The sequence below is a fragment of the Varanus komodoensis genome, unplaced genomic scaffold (assembly GCF_004798865.1).
Source record: "Varanus komodoensis strain SLA01 unplaced genomic scaffold, ASM479886v1 scaffold8, whole genome shotgun sequence".
Lineage (NCBI taxonomy): Eukaryota > Metazoa > Chordata > Lepidosauria > Squamata > Varanidae > Varanus > Varanus komodoensis.
In genome coordinates this window covers 22984581-22998975 of record NW_025336481.1, presented here as the reverse complement: position 1 = coordinate 22998975, position 14395 = coordinate 22984581, and the positions used below count along the sequence as shown (strand labels likewise).

At 38.4% G+C, this 14395-nt stretch overlaps 1 protein-coding gene across 1 annotated transcript in view; it reads left to right on the top strand.

Annotated features, from left to right (window-relative positions):
* CFAP54 (cilia and flagella associated protein 54) overlaps positions 1-11072 on the top strand; it is a 105892-nt gene extending 94820 nt beyond the window's left edge. The window contains 6 exon segments of the mRNA XM_044455813.1: positions 365-573; positions 1947-2132; positions 2697-2803; positions 5247-5409; positions 9174-9251; positions 10896-11072. Coding sequence (XP_044311748.1) covers positions 365-573; positions 1947-2132; positions 2697-2803; positions 5247-5409; positions 9174-9251; positions 10896-11024 — 872 coding nt within the window. The 3' untranslated portion in view covers positions 11025-11072.
* Positions 11073-14395: the final 3323 nt, after the last annotated feature.

The following is a 14395-nucleotide window of genomic DNA, read 5'->3' as shown; positions in this document are numbered from 1 at the left end:
CATTCAGTTCAGCACTATCACACTAAAGGTACACATGGTCATGAAGTGCAGCTTTCCCCCCTGCAATAGAGCAATATGACTTCCCTTTAAAATTTGACTTAATATTGACTTACCAATATTCATAAAAAACACGAAGCTAGTTTTTGCTCCAAACATGAATGTTCTGAAGGGTCCTCAGGTCTGGTTTCGTTCTATCGCTAAAGCCCCTAGAACACCTGATTTCATTTCAATCAGTTACTTTCAGCTAGTAATGCCTGAAACGTCCTGGTTCAATATCCAAACTTGTTTGGTTCATAATGCTTGCATTATGAATCTTCTGTACTTTAGTAAAGACTTAAAAATGTTATGAAATCTCTTTCCACAGCTGTTCCAAAAGCAGGTGAAGCCTTATTTGTTAAAGAAGATGCGCTATTCACTTCAGTGTTTGACACAACTATTGCCCTACGCTTAAGCGAACTGCATTGCTTCCTAAAGACCTATTTGCCTGTATATTCTGGTTGCTGCCTTCAGGAGTCTCCAAAACAGCTATATGGTTTTGAAAAGCCTTATTTTAGTGTGACTGTTCTTGGAAAGGTAATTTATATTTAGAATTGCATTACAATCATTTTTAACACTTATACTTTCTGTATTTCTTAAACATACAAGATGCTTACAATAAAAAGCATTATAAAAAGCAAGTATAAATAAAAATCCAACAATAGTATGACTGAAAGACTAAAATATAGGGAAGGAACAATACTTTGACCCCTGGACAACATCTTGGATAGGTCATATTCCTGCCCTTGTGTCAGGGTCCACAGCGGGGATGTGGGCAGCCTGAGACAAGAGGAGAGCAACAGAGGGGCCAGGGCCAGGACAACAGAACTTCAAGCAAGACACAGTCCAAAAGTAGGGTTTAATGAAAGGCCAAATCATAGTCATGGTTCAGGTCTCAGGGACCAGAAGAATGCATAAAGGCAGAACAAAGATATGGTCAGGAACAAGCTCACGGTCAATAACCAGCAGGACAAATAGAGATGCAGGTACCTCAGACAGGATAACATGGTGGGAGACATGGCATGGCACAGGTCTCTTTGTGGAATATGGAGATGGCCTGGGTGGTTGACACAATTACACCCAAGTGCCCTGTTCCCCTACGTAGAGCCCATATACCTCTTAGGTACACACTGGGGCTGAGGTTGATGAAACGGGTGGGAAGATGCCTTATGTACAGATGGAGAAAAACTTGTGATGAATCCAACTGAACAAACTGACCCATTGAAAGAAATGGTGGCACCCTTGGTGGCCAACTGTAAGGAATTTGCACAGCACTTTGGGGGTAAAATCACTCGTATCCATCAGTAGTTGGATTCCATGGTTGATATAGCTCCTTTGGCTGAGGTGTCCAGTGCACTCTCTGGTCCAAGTTTATTGGATGAGTTTTAGTTGTTGGGGCCTGGATGTGAACAAGGTACGTGGATTGGTTCAGCCTACTACCTGTATGCTTGACCCTTGTATGTGGCTGGTTGATAAGGTAAGTAGGGGGTCTGCCTCTGGATCCTGGAGGCTGTGAATGCCTCTTTATGAGATGGAGTGGTCCTGGCCTCACTAAAAGGGGCTGGGACCATAATTTCTGCCATTGGTAATGTTTTCACAGTCTGTTTTTATTGTCATCAGTATTTTTAAAGGTAAACATTAAGCCTTGGATGCTTAGAAATTCATTATCAATCTTTTTAAATTTAGCATTGAAATTATACATTTTGTATAGTTTTCATGTTGCTAAAAAGATATTTTTTCCAGCAACATAGAGTTTTAGGCAAATAAGTAAATAAAATAAGCTTGCTTCATAGTTGTGCTTGCCATAAAATATAATGCAGGTTGACTAAAAAACCTGTAAGCTTTAAAAATAAATTTTTAAAGCAAGACACATTATTTAACAATAATTTTATGCTTGGTTTTATATATAGCCAGCTTCAGAATCACATTCAGGATATCAAAAATCATCATCAATAAGAATATCTCCCACAGTTACTTGTACTTCTGCCATGGATATACATTCAGACAACAAGGCAACTAGTACTCCTGTCAGGGAACTTTGTGTCCAGTGGTACCTTCCATCTTTGGAAAAGTCATCAAAAGAAGGAGAGACTATGGTATGATTAAAATTTATGCTTGCTTTTAATATGAAATGTATTTTTAATTAACATTGTATATATGTAGAAAAATATGATTGCAAGTGATGCTGTTTCCTCCATTCTTTCACATATAAAGAAGAACCAAACATGCGTGCTAAATTCAGGTAGGATGTGAAATTCCTTAATTCATCTTTGTCCCCTTGGTTCCAGAACCACGTATGGTGAACTAGTTAAAAATTTAGGCCTGTCCCGCATTACTGGCTGCAGATTGGGTATAAACCAATAAGGAAAAACAAGGAGCAGATAATGAGGGAGAGGACTCAGGATGGTTGTCAGAGTTAGATACTGTTTTGCAGATTCATTTGTGAGATCAGTTGTGTCAGTTTAATGGATGATATATTCATTTAGTACAAATCGTATAAACTAATTCTACAGATACCTTTCCTTTAATTTTTAGTTTATAAATATATATGGACACACTAAACTATACGTTGTTATTACAACCACCATTATCATTATAGTTATTATCTTGCTACTGATATAGAAATTGTTATATCTTGTATATTTCTTTTTTGTTTGTAGGTTTTGTTCATTTTTGCTTACAATACAAAAGCAGTAAAAATAACCAACATCAACTCTTTTAATTCAGCCAATGTATATTGTGGTTATTTGTGGATCCCACTGAATAGGTAACTTAATCCAATAATTTTGTTGCATTTTATATTCACATATATGGGTCATTTTGGTGTACATTTTATGGGCATTTTGTGTAAATATGTTGGTCAAGTGATTAATGCCAAGGATAGAATAACCACTTGCCAGTCAGTCAGCCAGCCAGTTTATTGCATTTATAGCCATAGGCCATTACAAGTTAACAAGGTAAAACATTGAATTAACAAATAACACCATAAATCAAATCTATTAAAACATAATACTAAAAGACAGACCAGGTGTAATTCAGGACAGTTTCCCCTTCAAAGCCTCCCTAGCTCTTATCTTTTTAGCTGCAAAAAGAGATATGGGATAAGACACATGTGCACCAGCATCTGATAACAAAAACACTAACTTCTCTGAATCAGAGTAGGCATTAAAGGCGGGTAGTATACTAGTAAAAAATTTTTCCCTAGGTTCACAGAATAACCAACAGTGAATATAATGCAAGAGGTCCTCTACTTCAGGTGATCCACAGATGCAGACACTCTGCTCCATTGGAATATGAGAATAGCAACTGGTTAGTAAAACTGTATATTTGGTTTGGAAACGATAGGCTGTAAAGGCCACCCTATTTGGAAACGAAAGGCTGTAAAGGCCACCCTAAGGCTATAATTAGGGATGGAAACCAAGTAATCAGATCTTAGATGGTCATGTTTAATTTTTTTAAACCCAGGAGCAGACTTGGAATGCAGAATTGAAAATCGGTCAGTTAGAGCATCTGAATGATATATCCAATCCCTAAGATGGGAATTGTCAGCTGTATCCCCCAGGAGGTCATCAGGGATGGAATATCTGTCAATGATAGAATTAAGGAACCTGAGTCATTTAGGGTCTTTTTATGGTAACAATTTAAATGATTTATGCCCTAAGGAATTGATGCTGGAGGAGGTGTTCCTGTTCCAATGCTTTAATAAGGCAAGTTGTACACAAACCCTAAGAGAAGGGTCCCTTCTTTCTGCTCTTAACAGAGCAGCCAGGGTACCCCTTGGTAGGGCAAGTATACACCTCTAAAAAAAGGATGTTGTGAGCCGCCCCGAGGCTTCGGCAAGGGGCGGCATAGAAATGTTTTAATAAATAAATAAATAAATAAATAGATTTTGAATTACCTCCAAGTAAGATAGTATATTTTCACTCCATCCTGTACTTCAGTACCATATAAGAGATGGGGAACAAGCTTGGTCTTAAATAGCGTCAATGCAGAATCTATCAAGCATCCTCCTTTAGTATATAAAAAAGTGTGATATTAACCCTACAATCCTAAGAGCTGAGCTTTTGACTGTTTCAAGGTGGAGTTTCCAGTTTAAAGTGTCCCCAAATGTGTCCCCCAGATATTTAAAAAAGCAACATTGTTACCAAGGATGCTCCAAGATGAAATTCTGGGTTATTTTCTGAAGACCATTACTTTGGTCTTAGCATAATTTATGTTAAGCTCTTCTTCTTTACAATAGTGCCCTAATTGGTTTAAGAAGGCTTTTACAACAATGTTAGTTTGGGAGATCAGAACCATACCATCAGCGTATAATAGTACTGAAAATTTTAGCTATCCCAATGATGGGGGTGTAAATTGTGGTCCTGCTAAGCTCTCTACAATATTATGTAAAGATTGAATAATAAGGTGGCCAGTACACACCCCTGTGACTCATTAGTTGCAACTTGTCCAAGCTTGTGCATGGCTGGTCAGTGTGCTGCCAAGGATATATATACATTTGCTTGAACTGGCTTTGAGTTGCTTTTTCTAAACTAAAACCTCAGGATTCAGGTTTTATTGCAGTGTTGGCACTTTGTGATAAATAAGTGGGTTTTGGGTTGCAGTTTGAACACTCGGTCTCTAAAAGGTTTGCCATCACTGCTCTAGGTGGTTCTATCAATTGTCCTGAGATAATATTCTCAGGAGGCAGGTCTCAGCCCCACACTCTGTCCTGGAAGACATTGATGAGGGCTACTACCCACATATCAAGAGATTCCTTAAGGTAGCCTCATTATTCAGCTCACCTCCAGTCCAAAGTTTTCCAACTGGGAGACTGAACATGGTGCTTGGGGCTCTGAGCAGGGTCTCTTTTAATCCACTAGGGATTGCCACTCTAAAGGTGCTAAGCTTCAGGGCCATTTTCCTGGTAGCTAGAACAGTTTTGAAATTAGAGTCTCTCTCTTCTAACAGAGACCTGTATGTCTTTCACAAAGACAGGGTGTTATACCACTCAGACCCATCCTTTATTCCCAAGGTCAGTTCAGCCAAGGAACACAGGGACTAACATTATGGATTTCTCCAGCACCCAAGAAAACCATCCTAGTTCAGAAAACAATAAAACAGGAAATTCTAAAGTCTGAAGTTAATTTTATTATTGAAGGAGATAAATTTTCTTCATACTTGCACAATATCTGTAATACTATTGTGTTAACATCATTCTGTTCCTTTAGTGTTATTGCAGTACGTGAGCAGTTGTCTGATCTGACACAACAAATTGAATTGCTAATGCAATCAGTGATGACTCCCCAGACAGCAACTGAAAAAGAGAGAAGTTTAGCTTCAATAGGATCCAAAACTCATTCGGCAAAGGTGCCACTAGATGAAAAAACAAAGGTACGTAAAGACACATTGTTCAGAAGGGACTCATGACTGTCCATAGATATGCTGTGTGCTTTTGTCTTATGCATGTTACATTTGCATCTACTTCAAGTCATAATTAGTGCTTTTATATATTTAATGATCTTCCATTCACTTGCTTGCGTCAACCTTTTTATTGGGGGATTTTCTCACATAAATGATGCATGCACTTTTATACTTTTCCTGGTACATTCATTCTCAGAATTGATCCTGATTTGAGTACTACATTTGAGAGACTATTGCCTTGACAAAGGGCATTGCTGCATTGCTTTTTAAATACAGAAGAGGTCTTTCCTAAGATGCTTGATTTAGTTGAGGGGCAAAGAATACATTATATTATAAAGGCCTGTTTGAATTCCATGCTAGGGATACAGATTGCTTTTTTCTTTATGAAAAAAAAGGCAAACGTCTTGCTGAAGAAACATCAGTGTGGCTTCTGCAAAGTTACTTTACAACTTACCAAGAATTTTGTAGTTTCAGCAATTATATGGGTAGGAATGCTTTAGTAGACATTGTATATTTGAGTTTTCAAAAACATCTGGAAGAATCACTCACCAAAGGTCCTAAATAAAATTAGCACACATGAAAAAAGGATTCTCCTAGAGGAGGGGTTCAGAATCTCCTATTTAATCCTAATTTGACCTGTACAGACTCTATATCAGGCCTGTGAGGCTAGTGCCACTGTTGCAGGCCCTGTACTGAGTTGTGCAAGCATCACTTCCACTGGAAGTTTCGGAAGGGATGGGAGGAAGAATCCAACTGTTAGTTCTGATACAGATTAGAGATAAAGGAAGCACAGCAAAGCCAAGTTGATTCACTTCACTTCTCTGCCAGTGATGGGGACTCAGCCATCTCAGCTTGGACCATCCTACCTCCTGTTCACTGGGGAAAGGGGCAGGCGGGCAAGGTCCAGGAAAGACTGGCCATATATACCAATTGGCTCTCAACTGGCAGTGACCAAAGATGAGATCTTGAATTATAGTGGGCAGCTCAATCAAAATGTTAGTTCTGTGTGTGACAGCTGTGAAAAAGGCAAATGGCATACTTAGAAGGTATTAGAAGAATGATCAAACAAAACTGTCACTATAGTAATGCCGCTCTACAAATCTATGGCGTGGCCACACTTGGAATACTTTGTATAGTTCTAAAAGTGGGCCATGATAGATCCAGGCAAACTTCTTTGAGGAGGCTGTTTGATAATCAAGGTGTTATAGGAGAAAGAGGTGCATATTCATCTTAACTTCTGGCAATGGGGGAATTGGAGGAGGACAGCAGAAGTGTAAATGACATTTGGGGTAGGTGTGTACAGACATAACCTGATTCCAGATTATTTGGAGCTTTGAAGGTCAAAACCAGAATCTTGAATTGAACCAGAAAATTGCTAGCCAGTTGAAATGATAGACAAGTGGCATACTATGATCAAGTCCCCTGAGCCCAGGAAAAACCCCTCAGTGGCCATATTATAAGGTAAATGAAATATTTGGAATGTCTTCAAAGGCATCCTAATGTACACTAATAAAAGATGGAGATTACTAGCGCATAAACAAATTAATTTGGTTCTGAATTCTTCAGAAATGGGCACAGTTGACATATCTGATGGTTAGTGGCATCCACCACACCTGAGAACTTAGGAAGAGCACCAGAACTAGGAATGCTCCCAAACCTGTTGCTTTGGGGAGTACAGTCCCATCTGAAACAGGTTACAGATAATTTTTGCAAGTTTATCAGAGTCATCAACCAACAAAAAGGATTGAACAACTTTATTAAGAATAAATGCATTCACCTTAATTAAAAACTTCTTGCCTTCATTAGTGGCAAATGGGCATTGGATTCTTTTTCACTGACAGAAGTGAAGTTTGATGCAAAAACAAGAGCGTTTTTTTTGGGGGGAGGGGTCAGTCCTGTTTTTTATTAACAAGACTGGATTAGGCTTTTTTACCCAAAAAAATCAAGAGAGACCCAGAAATTTCTTTGTGATAATATCACTGAGGTGGAGTACTGTCAGTACAGTTCCTCCTTGATGAATGCCAAAGAAAAGTAGACATTTATTTTCAAAGTAGGAGACATTTATCATGTGACAGTTTTTTTATATTTGTTCTAATAAATGATTAATGATGCATGTGCTGGCATTTCATCTGACGGATATTGTGACAGCACAGACAACAGCTTTCATTATTGAAAAGCTGTATTCCGAGGGGCTTGGATGGCAACTATTTCAACCAGTAGTATAGTACAGTACTCTTAAATGGCTCTTTTATTTTTAAAGACTATTTTGATTCCCTGTGAAATACATATTTTTCAAGTACATTTACACTGCAAGCACTGTGGGCAATAGTATTGTAGGACTGTTACATATTGATGGCGACTGTGTGGGTACAAATATTTTGAACTGAGTTGCCAAGTCAGGAACATTTAAATTTTAGTTACTGAATTGTAGATTCTCTTCATACAGTAAAAATATAAAACAGAAACAAATATGATGAAATGGATTCAAATGTCCAGTTGGGAATGGCATATGAAGTACTTCAAGCACAGATTTGTTGATTTTACAGAGAGATTTCATTTTTACTGGGTAGCTTATATTTTGTTCTTGAGTTCAACATTTGTTTTTAATGTGAGACATTTGATAATTGTTTCATTATAGTTTCGGTACTCATGAAAATCTAAAACCTTGTGTGCTTCTTTCTGCTCTGTGATATCTGTCTGATTATTATTAGATGGAACTGACCACATGAAAATGCAATTATTTTGATTATTTTGTTTGCTGCAAAGGAAATGATTAGGTTATTTTGAAGGGCAATGTACTGGAAGAGTTGTATTTCTTACAGAAAGTTTGTCTTAGGCAAGTAGTGGGGATTCTAATTTCTATTTCATTGGCTAAAATGGGAATACACCACATACCTATAAACTAATAGACATCAGTGACTCACGACAGTGACAATTAATGAAATAAATATCTGAGAGTGCAACATTGTCCACTGGGCATAGTGGAAAAGATAGTTCTCATTCCTACCTCTCATTCCTGTTTAATGATATGAGTAGAGACTATGATTTCAATGTCATTCTTGAACTTTGAAATATATCTGAACAAAAAATTAATGACTAGGATGAACTTTAGTGGAGGAAGAAGAAAGTAAGATTAGAATGTGAACTTTTCTCTGTGTCTTCAGTTGAATTGAGAAGCAAACTAAGCTACAGATCTCATGCCCAACCTGTCTACATTCATGCCAAGAGACATAACAGTTTCCTCTGCTTCGATTCAGGCAGCAGATAAATCCACAAATGCCTGAGAACTTCATTTTCAGCAAACCCAGGTTCTCTGTCATTTAATGAGCTCTTAAATGGGAAGAATCCCATTTATGCCAATTCCAAATTCAGTATAATCTGTCCCAAAACTGAACTGAAGGATGCTTTTTGACTGGTGTTAAGAACATAACCTATGGCCCCCATAAACATCACCAGAGGCATCATTTTCCACTGTGAACACATTCCACAAGGCCTCTTTCTGTTTTTGTTTGCTGAGAGGTGAGCATGATTGCACCCATCTGTTTTTTCCCAGTGTTGCTGTTGAATGCGCAAAAATGCCTTGCAGTTTTTCAATTTAGTACTCCATTCCGCAAAGCCCACCCTCTCATGAGTCAGACACTGTGCTGGTTGTTCATAAATTACTACCTTATCAAAAATTCTAAAGCTAAAGCCATATAATAAACTTTTCAATTCTCTTTCTTTGATACATTCAGAAAATGGTCAAAAAATGTTTTTCTGAAATAAAAGTATTACTGTCTGTTGGCCCAGATCAGCCACCACCACTCACAGAGGTATGTATGTAATTTCGAGGTATGTAATTTCAAAAGAAAGACATGTGTAACTCTTTTACAATATTTTTCATTGCTTTTGGTATTTCAGAAAATGTGCAATCACATTCCAATCACTAGAAAATATTTCTAATAGCAAACTTATAAATTCTATCTCTTTAGTGCCTGGAATATAAAGATGAATGTTTGCATGTGTACCATGTGCACATCCTGTTCATTCTTGCTTCTCTCACTTCCTTTTTTTCTGTGTCCTCCTCCATCCCACCCCTTATTCTTTGCTTCCCTGCTTCCCTCCTTTCCCTTCTCTAGCAACTCCCCTCCCCCATTTCCCACTGCCCCTATTTAAGTAAATGGGCAAATTAATTAATCTGTCCATTGTCTTGAACATAGGGGGCAAAAGCCCCTATGCAGAAAATTGGCTGGAGGTGTGGGTGAAGGTCATCTGCCAAGGATCCTGTTATGGCCCTTAGTGGGGATGGACTTTCCCTTCAGCCATTTATTCAGCAGGGAAACTTGTGGTGTAGTGGCTAAGAACATGGGATTGGGATTCAGGTGATTTGGGTTCTGTTCCCTGCTCAGCCATGGAGTCAACTGTGTGGCTTTAGGCCAGTTACAGACTCTCTGCATAACCTACCTTACAGGATTGTTGTTGTAGGGATAAGATGGAAAACAGGAGGAGGAGAATAATGTAAGCTGCTCTGAGTTCTTTAAAAGAAAAAGGCAGGATATAAATCAAATAAATAAAAGTGAGCAATCTACCTTTCTACATTTCTTTTCAAAGTTTAAATGAGTTCCAAACTTTTTTTTTTGCTATGAACCTATACAAACATGGGATTGGATCCTAAAGCACCCTTCCATACTGGTGAAGGATCTTTGATCCAGTGGATTTATCTTCTAGTGGAAAGGGTGTGTGGTTCTTGAGTCTCCATTCCTCCTGCAATCCCCTGTGCCATCTCCCATCTTCTGGGTAGTGTCCCCAAACTTGAGAGCAGGCGTGGGGAAGCTGTGAGAGTTGGATAAGTCAAAATCACTTCTCCTGTGAGTAGCTAGCTAGTGGAAGTGCCCCTTTCAAACCATGACATTTCTTCATGGAAACATGGAATATTCCACTTTCTACTATTTCTCCCATAGATGGTTTGTTCATCAGGAGAGAACACATCCAGCTTTGAGATTAGAAGTTGAAAATAGACAAAAAGAGTAGATATTGTTGTGTGCTGGATAGTTTTCCAGCTCTTCCCAACGTGTGAAGACACGGTGATTTCTAGCACACCTGAAGCAGGCTCTGCACAGGGAGTCTTGCTTCTGAGCCTGGCTCTTTCCCACAGCTGAATCACTGTTATACTTCTTGGGACTTTCTTGACACTGACATTTTCCTACAGTTCCTGAAACCAATGAGGTTTTTCTTCTAAACCCTATGTAGGGATTTTGGCCATGAATCCTTCCTTAATGTTTTAGGAAGCTGATAAATTAGAATATTCCTCACAGCCTTTCTTGGAGTTAAATAATATAATCCAATTATGGATGCATTCCTATAGTTGTCTAGGGGCATGCTGGGAGTTGTAGGCCCTTTTCTGTCTAAATTGAAACAGGATTACACAGTAAGAGCTTCTTGTTGTTGTTTAGTTAATGTTTCCTCTCTCTTTGCAGATCCCATTTGACATCACTTTACCATCAATAAAGAATTTAAGAAAATTATTTGATCCAGCTAATGGGTGTGTGATAATTGCGGGAAATGTTTTCAACTGGATTGTGTCTTTGCTCGCATTGCTTGAGTGATCTTTTGGGAGTAAAATTGACAGGCATTTACCATAGTTTATTTGATTGTTCTTGGGCTCCTAATGGTTCCTAACCTTCTCTGAAATTTATATAATATATTAAGCAGTACTACTTTAAGTGGTAATTGTGCATGCTCTTTTGTTCTTTGTAGCTTATACTGTTTTGAAATGTAATTTAATTTCATATGCTAACTTGTTTATTTTTTAAAAAAATATTCCTAGAATGGTGTGTTTTCTGGCTATTTTAAAAAGAACTGTTATGTAGTTTTTTGCTTTTGAGATTTTACAGGAGTTTTATCTCTTTCCATGGTTGAAATAAACAGAGTTCACCCACTTAAAGGTGCCTAATAAATAAAGCAACTATGAGTCTTTCAATTTTTCTTAACTGCTCAGAAATAATGTTCAACAACTAGTAAATGTTTGGATTTTAAATATGTCTAACGTATTTTGTAGATTTCAGTGAACTGTATCCTTTTATTGCTACAATAACCTATTTTATTCCATCTTTGAATTTTTTTAAAAAGCAAACTGAATTTTGAAATAGCAAAACATTTAGATTTTTTTAGGCTTTCTATATTTCAGTGATTAACAGCAACTGGGAATTAATCAGTGTTACCTTTTCTGTACACTTTAGACTTTTGAACTGAAGATTTATTTAGAATACTTTCTTCAAACAAACATAATCCCATCCCACCAGGCAGGAAAAGGAAACTTGAGGTTCTTGTGACAATCTAGAAACCTAGAATTTGGAGCATTTGTTGTAGTAGTCAGTTTGGTTTAGGTATCACAGAAAGCAACCCGCTTCTTGAAGATGAAATACTTTGGCCAGGCACCACTGATATTATGAAGACTTTTATTATGCTAATATGCTCCAAGTCCTTTGTGGCTATTAAGTGTAGGCTCAGGTGTATGTCAATCCCCTTGTCCTAGTATTTCCATGTTATATTTATCTGTAAGTTAAAGCCTAAACTATTCCACAGTCTTAGCCCAAAAATTACTTGGGTTTTAAACACTGTTGGTTTCTAAGTTGCTAAGAATGCTAAATAGTTTTAAGAACCACATTTATGTTTGACCATTCCATGATGAGATAGCACCCTCTCCCCCACTTCCCATCAAGTTTTCTAGTCTACTAGAGCTGGCAACAACGGATTGCTGCCTGTTCTCATAGATCCTGGTTTTTACCAAGCCTCATCCATATCTTGGAATGTTTCAAGGTTACTTCACAATAGTTTTGGATACCAAGCTTTTGTTGTGTAGGGATTCTGCAGAGTGTACAATAACAATTGCAAGGCTTTTATTCCTTAATATGTCAATAAAGAAACACATTAACACAAAGAAAAATTAAGAGATTTTGCAGGTCCTACAAGCTAGTCTTAGTAGCACACTAAAGTTGAAGAACCTACCACCTGTCCATGGTTTTTCCACAAAGGCATTGTGACGGTCTTGTCTTTCTAGCCTTCAATTAGACTGAGCATTTTTGGAGGAGTGTAGTAAGCTGGGGTTCCTCGCTTTGCACATTCTGGGAAACAGACTGTTCTTTTTCAAAAAGCTCTTTATTCACCAAAGTATGCACAATATACTCAATCACCACAGAATGCATAGAGCAGTTCATTGAACCCAATCTAAATTACTTCCAGAAACCATTTTTTAAAGTTTGTCTGGGCCTGATCCCTCTGAGAAGGCCTGTTTGGAAGCAAGCATACCTTTTCTTTGTACGCCAACCTAATTGGGTAGGTATCTTCCCCCAGTGTTGCATCATCGGGTCAAGAGTCATGTCAGCTTTGTCTGTCTCTGAGAGTTCTGCTCCAATACCCCCACGTGACAACTGTACATCTTGGTTATTCTCAGAGATTGCCTGAGCACTTGGGAAGAATATCCTTGAAATCAGCACCTCTGCTGCCCTCAGCTCAAAGTCTGGAGGCCCATTTTCTCAGTGTCTCTTCGCCCCCCCCCCCAGCCCACAAACCTCAGTTTCCTTTTCAGACTCAGAGTCCAGATTAGCGTGACCTAAGAGTGTGTACCAAGAACAACTGCCACCTTTATTCCCATCAAGGAGCTTCAGGTTTTCAGCAACTTATACTTAAAGGTGTGTCCTGTTCCTTGATTATTGTTCAGTATTCAAGAACTGCTTTTCTGCATTCCAGAAATGGTAACTGCTCTTAGATACTTTTTCCTCACTGTGAATGCATATTATTCAGTGTACCCAGGTTTAGTTGTTTTCACATATTTATATAATTTCCTTGGTTTTGGTCCCAGGATGACCAAGAAATAAGGGGAAAATTAAACCTTCTGCCAGGTCTGGAAGACCCCCAGAAGCTGCTTTGTTTGACAACTAGTGCTTTGGCTGAAGTATAGAAGTAAGGCATGGCCTGTGCAGGGCTAGGTGTCAGTTTGCTCGCCTTGCCTCTTCTTTCAACAAGCAGGGGCAGCACTGCTTGAGCTGAATATGAGGCACAATTTCATACCATCATTACAGTGTCAAAATAACAAGTCACAAGTGCGGAGACTTCATCACTGTACAGCCTGGCTTCACTCTAGTGACTTTCCTGCAAAGAATTAGGCAACTCTGCTCCTGATTCCAGCCAGTTTGCTTTCTACAAATCAGAAGATTCTTACAAAATCCTGTATGATATCTAGTAATTAAAAGAAGCATCTTCTCAGATGCAAAATTATACATGTTTATATTCCACTATTTGCATGACTGACAAGGTGACCAACAGGACAGATACATACGTTCATGCAAAGAATAAAATAGCAAAATATGAGATTTGCCAATCCTTGAAACCAAATGTGGGTACTTCAGCAGTTCTTGTGGGCAAAACCCTCAGCAAATTAGGTTGTGAAGCCCAACGGTTTTTGCCATGTCCAGAAGTTGGTGCCTATTGCCTAGGGTCTATTAAAACTAAGAGTGAAAAGAACAAGTTTGCCTCTTTTTTGGACATAACTGGCCTCCCAAAAAACAAAAAAAGCTGACCCAGTTGTAAGTAACCCTAAGAAAAACCTAATTTTCCCAGTCTAGAAATTACTGTCACCATCGCATGTATCTTCAAATGTATGATGCAATCCTCTATGGGGGAAAAGCACCCTACAACTGGCTGGGGAAGGGTGGGAGTGGTAGGATGTGTTTTTTCCTGTATAAAGATGCATAGGATTGTGCCCACTACCCATTTACTTCCCCCCCCACATAAGTCAATGGTCAGGTGTGGGGAAAAAAGTGCCCAAGCCCTAACACATTGAATTCCAGCCCCAGTACCCTCCCACCACACTCACAATATACATAATGAAGCTTGCTCGGCAGCAATCACAATGATAGCCATTTCAAGTAATATGGAATGACAGAATCTTGTGCCTCTTTAAAATCAGACGTATTAT